Below are 9,746 nucleotides of genomic sequence, written 5' to 3'. Positions count from 1 at the left end.
TCACTTGACCTTTGCCAACTCATAAGCCGCCAGCACCTGCTGCCTGCCATCCCTCAGCTTCGCGGCCACCGACGGCTTCAGCGCCCCCGCCGCCCGGACAGGCCCGCGCGCCCGCCTCGCCGCCGCGCCCGTGTCGCCCGCGCCCGCGAGCTCCAGGAGCGCAGGGATGGAGCCGTGGTGCTGCAGCAGGCCGGCCGCGGTCGCAAGGCCGATGCCCGGGATGCCTGGGATCGGCACCCTTTGGTCGTCGTTGCCGGCCAGCGCGAGGCAGTCGGCGACCTGGGGGGCGCAGGTGCGCATGCATGTACGGGCGGGGTTTTGGGAAGCCGCGACCAGCTGCAGGCGGGCGCCCGATTCAGTGCATGCACGGCAAGAGTCTAGCATGAAAGCTGCCTGCACAGGCAAGCTGCGAGGCAGCGGGCTTTCGTCTCCACCGTGCAGCACACACGCCAGGGTGCGCCTGCTCGGCCACGACGCATTCAAAGCTTGCAGAAAAGCTACGCAGTGTATGTGCTCCAGCACCGGCGTTGCTCACCAGCTGTGGCGGCGCCCCAATCTTGGCCAGGACTTGCGCTCCCCCGATTTCGATCATGTTGCCCGTCCCGGCCCCCATGCTCGGTGGCATCGCCGGGATCGTGCGCACACGCACCTGATCGCGGCACAGGCGAGTGATAGGATGCTTTCCCGGTAGTGCCCAGCAGGCGCATGGTTGGAGGCCAGCCGGCCTGCACACGATTTTAGACCGCTGCGCAAAAAGCGGCCCGAACTCAGCTGCAACGGCCACTCTTCATTTCAGCCCCCCGCCCATCCCATCGCCCCGCACTGCGCGTTGCCCCCCAAACACCTCCCAAGGCGTGACAGCCGCCATCGCTAGGCGCGCATTGTCCCCTCGCTGCCCCTGCGCACCCCCAGGGCGTCATCCACGAGCTGCCAGGCCCTGCGGTCCCCCGACACCACCACCACCTCGTAGCCGGCCGCGGCGGCGGCGGCAGCCGCGGAGGCGATGATGTCGAGCCCCTTCAGGCCTGGGGCGCGACGGAGAAGGCTTTTGGCGAGGTGAGCGGCGGCGCGAGCGAGGGACGCGGCGCAGGGAGTGCTGCAGCAGCTGCGATCGACGGAGCGTGCGTGCGGTGCAAACAGGTGCAAAGAGGCGCAGGGGATGCAGCTGGACGAAGGGTCCGAGACGGCAGGGCTGCACGGGCGTGGCGCCCAGCACGGCAAGCTCCACCAGCTTCGTCTCAAGGGCGCCGCCCCGCGCGGCCACCTCACCCGGGCCGCTGCCCTGCTGGATCCTCATGCCGGCCAGCAGGGCCCGCAGGTTGCGCATGTCGACCTCAAATCCGCTGGCAGCAGCGCTCCTGGGCGCCGACTCCTCGGCGACCGCCCTGCCCCCGCCCTTCGTCCTGCCGGCGCCTGCCAACCCATCCGCGACCCCGGCGGCCCCTTCCAAAGGCTGCTGTGGCTGCTGCTGCTGCTGCTGCTGCTGCTGCTGCTGCTGCTGCTGCTGCTGCTGCTGCTGCTGCTGCTGCTGCTGCTGCTGCTGCTGCTGCGGTGTCGGTGGCGGCGGGGCGCCGTCGGGCGTCGGCCACGGGTCGAAGGCCACTGCCAGGGCCTGGGGCTGCTCCAGTGTCAGGGCGGCGTTGAGGACCCGCAGGAAGCCGCTGGACTGCGCGTAATTGTGTGAATGCGCAGCGGGGCGGGGGGGGGGGGGCGCCCCTCGGATGGCGCGGGCATGGGAGCTGCACACAGGCTGGCGGGGCCTTTTCCCCCACGCAGGCAGCCGTCCGGCGGCGCACGAGGGGTTGTGCTTGTCGCGCTCATGCAAATTGCTGCATACACTCGTATGCCTGCATGCCTGTTTAGCGGCGTGCAAAGGCATCCCATGCCTTAGCAAGCTGCGACAAAAGTTTCTCATCAATTGTCGTGCCTCGCACGCACCACATTGGTAGGGATGCCGTCGGCGCTGCGCAGGCCGGGAGAGACCCCCGTGCTGAGCGCGAGATGGCACCTGGATATTTTAGGCGGGGTAGGGCTTGAGGGCATCCCGCGGCTGCATTTCTTTGAGAGACTGCAGCGGCGGCCGTTCGGGTCCAGGCGCGCTGCACCTCAATCGACCCGCCAACAAGCATGAACCAAGCGACGCCGGCGGCAGGACCCCCCACGTCTAGCACGCAACAGTTGCAATCACACCTGTATGCCAGTGAGTGCCCGTCCACGAGCATCAGCTTGGGCCTGGAAGCTGCCGCCACCGCCGCCGCTGCGACTGCTGCCGGCGGCACCGCAGGGGCCAGATCTTGAACGTGCGTGTGCACTGCGCAGCGCCTTGGGCTGCGGCGCACGCAGATCCTACCAGCATAGTGCGCAACGGGAAGTACTGGATGGCGTACGGACCTTCCATATGCGTCATGGGCTGGTATGCATGTCGAGCGGCATACTGCAGGCGCAGTTGCACCCGGGGTGTGACTCGAGGCGCCGATGAGCGACAGTGCTGGCAGCCGTCCGCCGCTGGCACACGCCAATCTCAATGTGTTTGGCTGCATTCAAATTCAAATCACGAGCTCCTCAGGCGCAACGAGGCAGGTTTTGCAACAGGTCTCGTGAAACGCGAGAAGCGCGCAGTGGTCGCAGACACAGCACATGAGAGCGATTGAGACAATGAAACGTGGACTCACGCGGATTAACAATAGGTGAGATGAGCAAGATGAATTGCAGGGCCGCAGCCGCAGCTGGTCAAGCAACAGGAGCGAGGTCAATGCAGTATAAACTCAGTGGAGTCACTGCGTGACGAGGGCCACGATTGCATCCAATGTGGGCACAAGTGGCCATCCTTCAAAACATTCTGGCCAACACACAGAAATCCTTGACGCTGAGCACCGGTCAATCGACCAATGAGGCTCCTTGATCGACACGCAAAGGTCCCCGCAGGCGCCAGCGTCACGGCGAACGCTCCGCCTGCAGCCTGGGCTGGCTAAGGTGATGCAATGGGGCGGCCATTACTTTCAGCAGTGGGCCCCCAACCAAATAGGTGGACGCAGTGTGCCCATAGCGACCCAATCGTCTGGCTTGAGGCCCTATGGGCGCCTGCAGCAGCCGGTGCAGTGAGGATGGATGCGCGGCCGCGGCTGAAGCGGCGGGGTCGGTCGCTGCAACACGACCCTCTATGCGGCGAGGCGAGCAAATTTGGAGGATGCCCCATGCCCGCATGCACTTCATGACCATGAGACCAGCTGCTGCAGCCCGCCGCACTTGTCGAATGGCAGCGGCGCGTCCCCGATTCTTGCTTTATACACCTTGTGACGGACGAGGTCGTGAGCCCAGTCATCGCAGGCAGCGCGCTACGCCGGATGCCCCACGCGCGCTGGCCGTCTCACGCCGAGCCCTTTCAGGCAGGGCAGCCTGTATAGGGCCACAGGATCATCAAGCTCAAGCGCCTCACGTCGATCAACATCGCCAAGAACGCGAGGGTCGGCGCAGCAGTCGGCAGCGCGACGGCAAAGCGCGGGGCGGACTGGGCCGCAGCGGTCTCCTCGCTGCGTGGCGCAGCGGCCCCGGCGCTGGTACCGCCGCAGCAGCCGCTTGCTGGGTGAGAATATTTCAGTAATTCATGGCGTCCAGGGCGCAACAGCGCCAGCTGCTCAGCCGCGGGCGGAACGCAGCACACGCTGCGGTGCGTGCTCTGCTGGCATGGGTCACGGCCGCTCAGCTCGGCAGCACAGCAGAACACACGCGTATATGAAACTTCACATGTCAGCCTATCAAACTAAGATGGTTTATTGGTTGTCTAGAACGTGTACGTCCCAGTGAGAAGCTCTGCCGCACGTCGAGCACCGTTTCGGAGATCACTGCATCGCTGGATGATTTTAAACTGGCGCTATTACATACCATAAGACTTACTTGCTCGTCTGTGTGAACCGCCTGAAGTTCTCAACTACGTGAGAACGCATCGCCGGCGTCGACGCTGTTCAGGTGTTGGCGCCAGCTCAGCTGCTGAGCAAAGCGCTTGTTCCATGTTGGGGCGACAGCAGACACCGAGCGCAGTGCGCGCACTGCCCAGCATCGTACAACCCGGGCGCATCCTGCTACCCCGCAAGTTGAGGCGCCCCGCTCCGATTCGCGTGGCCACGCCCCTCGGTAGGTCCACGGGCCAGCCAGGACAAATCCCGCCCGTAATCCCCACATTTCCAGGGGTGATGACACCTGAAACTTCTCTGTGATGCATCATCAATACTCCCGTAATCATCTCCGTTGCGCTGGGATTTGTGGCTCGCACAGGAGCCCGAACGACAGGCAATATCCTCTCAAGGCCCTGTGCACCCCAGCTTCCCTCAAGCTGCAAGCCCCTGCCCACGCTTGCACACGTCCGCACACACCCAACACTCCACAACCATTGACAATGACGCACGCTCATGTTCTAACACACACACGCGCACCCATGCACACACACATGCACGCGCCCACACCCACGCGCATCAGCACCGCAACCCTTACCACCCCCCTACACCCCCAGAATCGACCGACCTGGATGTTGAGGCGCGTGACCCCCGTGACCTGGGTGTCTACGTCTTCGGCGAGCGCACCGCGCTGCACGTCGGCTTCCAGGGCCCGGGGTGGACGCTGGACAAGAGCCCCGAGACAGGCTACATCTTTTCACTGGTTGACTACGCCAGGTGAGCGGGGCCACGTTTTTGGCAAGTCAGGGCCCCGGTTCTGTGGAAAGCAGCGTCCAACAAGCATGCACAGGTGGCTCAGGTGTGCACCAGAGGGGCAGCGGGGCGGTGACAAACCGGGCTTGCTCGGCTGGCGGCGTTGGCTTGGGCAGCCTGCACGCCATGGGCACAGGCAAATTGCTGAAGTCTGCAATGATGTAAGCACCACCATCCATGATCCTCCACACATTCTCGTGCCCCAGCCCCGGCCGCGTGCGCCTGGCGTTCGGCTCAACGGTGGGCAAGGACGACGCCGGGGATACTGTGTACGACTGGGGCCGCCGCGGCTGGGGCGGCGACGACCACTGCCTGTCAAATTCGTTGGGGGACGAGAAGCCCCGGTTCTACCTGACAGCGCGGCAGACCGCGCAGATCCTGGCGGCACCGTGGGCGCAGCACAGCTTCGGTGGGTGTGTTTGTTGCCAGCATGGCCCCGTCAAGTGGTTATGTCTGCGCGTTTCAGTGTGTCAGGATGTGTTTTGTGGTCTCGCGTGAGTTCGCGCATGTGCATGAGTTGTGCAGGTGCGGGACTAGTGTGTGCTTGCTTGCTGGGGCAGCTCTTGACCGTGGGGCCACGCGGCTCAGCACCAAGAATCCTCCTTTTCCACTACTTGGATGACAGCGCCACTCACACCGCCGACATCTGCTCATGTTGCATGCCCACTGGCACTTTGTGGACATGCAGACTTTCATTTCAAGGGCTGGCGCGGCGACAAGGATGGATGCCCAATTATTCAGGTGGTGCATGCATCCTGCCCGGCTGTTGGGGTGGCTGTTAGTTACTCGCGACGGTGCACGTCACTGGCCGCTAATGCTGGGTGCCTGGCACGCCGGCAGGGCCTGCCTCGTGCCCTCCCAAAGGCCGGTCCCCAAACCTTGCGTGCCCCTCCAACCACACATTGTTTTCCTCCCTTTCCCTTCTTGATTGCTGGTCCAGAACGAAAGCGACCGCACTGGCGGCATCGCCATGACCAAGACGCTGACCTGGACGCCCCTGCCAACCGCCCCTCTCAATGGAGCCAATGTCAGCAGCGCAGCGCCCAGCAGCAGCAGCAGCTCTGGCGCTCGCGGCGGCTGCGGCGGATGTGCCGCCTATGAAGTGTCGCTGTCCCTGCACTGCAGCGACGGCTTCTCCGCCGCTGTGCGGGCAGAGCTGGATCCTGCAGACTACCTAATCTTTGAGGAGTGCGTGAGGTTTGCGATCCCGCACCTGCTGGGGCTGCACGGCGCGTTCCGGCTGCCTGTGAGGGAGGACTACGAGCAGGACATGATCTTGTAGGCTAAGCAAGGGTGTCGTCGGGTCGATAGTTTGGGGTTGCATGATTGAGCGAGTGGGTCGTGAGGCACTCAACGCGCACCCATTCCAGTTGGTATCAGCTGCATTGCTGGTTGCACCCCCGCTGGTGCAACGTCGCCTGGCGTTCCGACAGCTCCAGGCGCAGCTGTAAACTTTAAATGGGGAAAGCGGTGGGCGGCCAAAAAGAAGTCGTATGCTGTCAACATGCCAGCTGTGCCTGTTTGACAATCTCCTGAAGCTCGGTCCAAACGCTGGCGTTGAGCAGATTTGCCGTGTAGCCAAAGCGGAAATTGATTACAGAGATAAATATGAGCACGCGGCCCACACCCACATGGGACGCTACCAAATTCGCAAAACGGTTCACAGAGCCTGCAGGCGGGGCGGTGGGAATGAGGTGAGGGGGACGGGTGGTGCGAGACAAGTTGTGAATTGACAAAAGGGTGGATGAATGCTTTGAAAACGGAGCAGCCATGAATTGAATGAGCTGAGTGCGGTCAGCCAAGCGTAGCAGATGAGCAAGTTACGTTGACAGGCCACATCGCTCAATCGCACCTCGATGTTTGGGAAGACAGTGCAGATTCAAGCGCACGCCTTGCCATCATCAACAACGTCGTGGCAGGCCCCAGGCAAGCAGCCCAAGGGAAGATACCATCGCCTGTAAGCAGGCAGCGAGCCAGCAAGGCTCCAGAAGGGCCGCGTGTGCCGTGGCCCTCATGGCATCAGCCAGCTCCCGCATCCTTCCGCAGGTGCAGTATTTTCAGGCACTCCTCGTCGGCGCCACGCTGCAGTACGACAGCGCCTGAGGCGTGAGGGGGGCATCAAACGTCGCGCTTTTCAGTCGCCACCACTCAGGTTGTCACCCCTCAAGGATGGTGCGCCGGCAATCCAAGGCGGCGAGGCCCGCTAGACACAGTGTTTGCTCAAATCGTGGTTGCAGCTCGCCGGTGTGGTGTGGCGAAGCAATCGCAACAGCCCCACTGGCCGCTGACCTGTCAATCCTTGGCTCGACAACGCCTGGATGATCTCTGTGGGACGATGAGGTTGCGGGGTCCGCAGGTTCGGGCAAAGGGGAATCCATGTAAGCGGCCATGCCGAATTGGACGCAAGCACCGCTCCTGCATGCGACACACGCGGTCGTTTGGGTCGGGCTCAGGCGTCCAATATGATGTGTCACGTGCGCTCTTCTCGATCGACTCACCCTCGGGCTCATTCTCCAGCACGGTCACCATAAAGAAGTGGCCTCCCGGCGCCAGCAGGTCCGGCAGCTGTGGCCGCGGATGCGCGCACACAGTCGCGGGAAGCGGCAGGGTCAAAGCAGGGAGCTGCAGTGTGGGTGCGCTGTGCCGTTTTCGGGCCCAAGCTACCCTTGGCACACCCCGACACATGTATCGCTCTAGGTTGCATCGCGTGCATGCGCCCAAATACCCGAAGACCTCAGACATCGTCACGTCATGTGTGGAGCCACACCCGCCATCCCCTCACCAGTGGCAGCACCCGGTCAATGACGCGCCGCCCGCGGTAGCCGCCCGCCCAAGCGCGCGCGATGCCGTCGCGCTCCACCTCCTCGTCGGGCGTTGGCACGTATGGCGGATTGAACAGCTGTGGCGGGGCGAGCGTAGTGGAAGGTGGGTCGCTGATATCAAATCCCCACATCCCAGGGCCAATGCAAACGGGCGGCAAAAGAATCGGCGACGAGCTGCTGATAGACGCCTCGCCACGATCAGCAGGCACGAGCGGCTGATAACTCTGCCCTCGGCTCTTGGTTGTAAACTTGCCGCTGCAGCCTCTGCTGCGAACGGACCGTTCTACCCGTGAAAGGGGCCGGGCCGCCCACCAGCAGGTCTATGCAGCCCTGCAGCCGAGTGCTGAGGGGTCCCAGAAGGTCGGAGCGCACAAGGTCCACGCCTGAAACCTACCAGAGTTTCAGGTGATGCTTTGCTCTATTGGCCCGATGATTGATGCAGGCTTTAGCAAGGGCGGTGGTGACTAAGGTGAAGCAGCCGCCCATGTCAAAACGCCCGCCTGTGGCGGGGCGGCGCGCACACACGGCTGCTTCAACCTATGCTGCGTCTACCATGGCCGGGGGCCGCACCTCGTGTGCCGCGAGCGTCCGGGCGGTGGCAGCCAGCGCAGGGGCGCTGATGTCCACCGCGAGGAAGCTGCTGCCTGGCGTCCGATCAGCCGCCGCGGCCGCCTGGCGGAGCGCAATCGCTGCAGAGCAGATGACGTACCCGCTGCCACAACCGACCTCCAGGACCCTGGAAGGGGTTGCATGTGGAGCACAACTCAGTGCCTGCCTGAATTGCAGCGTGCCTTGCGCTCTCAACGCAAGTGTTCTGGGGGGCGCGGCTGCGCTGTTTGTGACCACAGGCTGCCCGGCACTCACACCCGCGGCGATCCTGCCTTCACAATGCCGGGTAACTGCTGCAGCAGGGCGTCCACCAGAGCAAAGCTGTCCTGCGTGTTGGTAATGGGGCGACGCGACGCGCCGGGAGCCTCAATACTTGTTAGTTGCCGCACCACCGCTGCTGCGGCGCATGCGCGCGCCAGTGGTTGACAGTCCTGCGACAAACATAACCAGGCACGCACGTCTGAGGGCTCGTATACTTCTCTGTTCCATGTTGTAAGCGATATCTTGGCTGCCATCCACAGAGATCACAAAGATCTGGTTGTAGTCGACGATGTCGGGTTGTGCTCAAATTTACAAAATAGGGTAATTCATGGGATGTGTGTCATCAAACTTACACTACTTTTACGGCCCTTCGAGCAGATTTCCATCGCACCTTCCGGCCAGTTTCGACACGTCCTGGACACGTCCTACCTTCTTCTTTCGAACATTGGGCGCTTTCGGAACTCAAATCAGGACATCGCATTGCTTCAACAAAACCATCTTGATCATAAACAACGCACGCAACCACCGTCAGCCAGTGTCAAAGGTCAGAATCAGAATCATGAACACCGTGCAATCCCGGCCGCAGGCCGCGTGGGATTGCAGAAAACTTGAAAATCAAAGGATGTTTGTCTCACACTCTCGAAGCTGCAGCCCCCCTCTGCTGGGCAGGCGCCGTTGGCGCCCTGCGTGCGACACGATGCCGCAAATCGATGATGGTGAGAGTCGGTCTCGCCGCTTGCATACAGGCTGAAATGTGTTGAATATTGCTTGGTGACACTGAGAGGGCTCTCAGGGGGCGTGTCCAGCAGCACGACGCTTCCGAGCGGCCGATTCTGTCCGGCGACTCACCTGTGACCAGGCGTTCTCTGCACGATCACTCGCAGTCACGCTCAGGCGCGCCCGGCACACGCTGTTCCCTCACCCTGCAGGCTTGAGGGCATCAACGCGGTCCGCCGCAGTCCTGGAGCGGGTCCCAACGGGACCAGCGGCAATCATCGTCACTGGCTCCGCCGCCCTGGCGGACTGCCCTCCCCTCCTTGCGCCTGCCGCCACCCTGCAGCAGCCGAATGCCCACCAGCGGGCGCTGCGCCGCCCCCATCCCCTCCTCGGAAACGACCTTGACGTCAGCGCGGCCCGCGCCGCCGCAGACCCCTGGGGTTGGGCACACGCGGCGCAGGCGTTTGTGCGCGACGCCGAGTCGCTCCGCCGCCAGCTGCAGGAGCGCGAGCGCGCCGCGTCGCTGCGCAAGCAGCGCGCCTCCGCGGCACTCGACGCCGGGCAGCCCGCTGCCGCCGCGCGCGCCGCGGCGGCGGAGCGGCTGGCCGCAGCGGCCGCGGCGGCGCGGCGCAGC

The 9,746-nt window shown here is 63.5% G+C and overlaps 3 protein-coding genes across 3 annotated transcripts; 1 reads left to right on the top strand and 2 right to left on the bottom strand.

Annotated features, from left to right (window-relative positions):
- Window positions 1-2,356, bottom strand: MNEG_4886 (DNA polymerase I; the record flags this gene model as incomplete). The annotated part of the gene is made up of 5 exons (XM_014046638.1): window positions 1-279; window positions 536-649; window positions 907-1,025; window positions 1,270-1,666; window positions 2,351-2,356. 5 exons carry the CDS (start codon window positions 2,354-2,356, stop codon window positions 1-3), a joined length of 915 nt encoding a protein of 304 aa, XP_013902092.1.
- A 1,651-nt stretch (window positions 2,357-4,007) lies between these two features.
- MNEG_4885 (hypothetical protein) lies at window positions 4,008-5,985 on the top strand (the record flags this gene model as incomplete). Its single annotated transcript, XM_014046637.1, has 5 exons — window positions 4,008-4,131; window positions 4,508-4,667; window positions 4,910-5,112; window positions 5,392-5,444; window positions 5,644-5,985. The coding sequence occupies 5 exons, from the start codon at window positions 4,008-4,010 to the stop codon at window positions 5,983-5,985; spliced, it is 882 nt and encodes a 293-aa protein (XP_013902091.1).
- Window positions 5,986-6,722: 737 nt separating this feature from the next.
- MNEG_4884 (Methyltransferase small) lies at window positions 6,723-8,460 on the bottom strand (the record flags this gene model as incomplete). The annotated part of the gene is made up of 6 exons (XM_014046636.1): window positions 6,723-6,802; window positions 7,202-7,268; window positions 7,486-7,602; window positions 7,838-7,915; window positions 8,096-8,261; window positions 8,390-8,460. Coding segments are annotated over 6 exons (579 nt in total), but the record flags the coding sequence as incomplete, so codon positions are not given.
- Window positions 8,461-9,746: the final 1,286 nt, after the last annotated feature.

This window comes from Monoraphidium neglectum, assembly GCF_000611645.1.
Source record: "Monoraphidium neglectum strain SAG 48.87 unplaced genomic scaffold scaffold00701, whole genome shotgun sequence".
NCBI lineage: Eukaryota > Viridiplantae > Chlorophyta > Chlorophyceae > Sphaeropleales > Selenastraceae > Monoraphidium > Monoraphidium neglectum.
The sequence above is the reverse complement of the archived record's forward strand: the minus strand, read 5'-3'. Positions and strand labels throughout refer to the sequence as shown.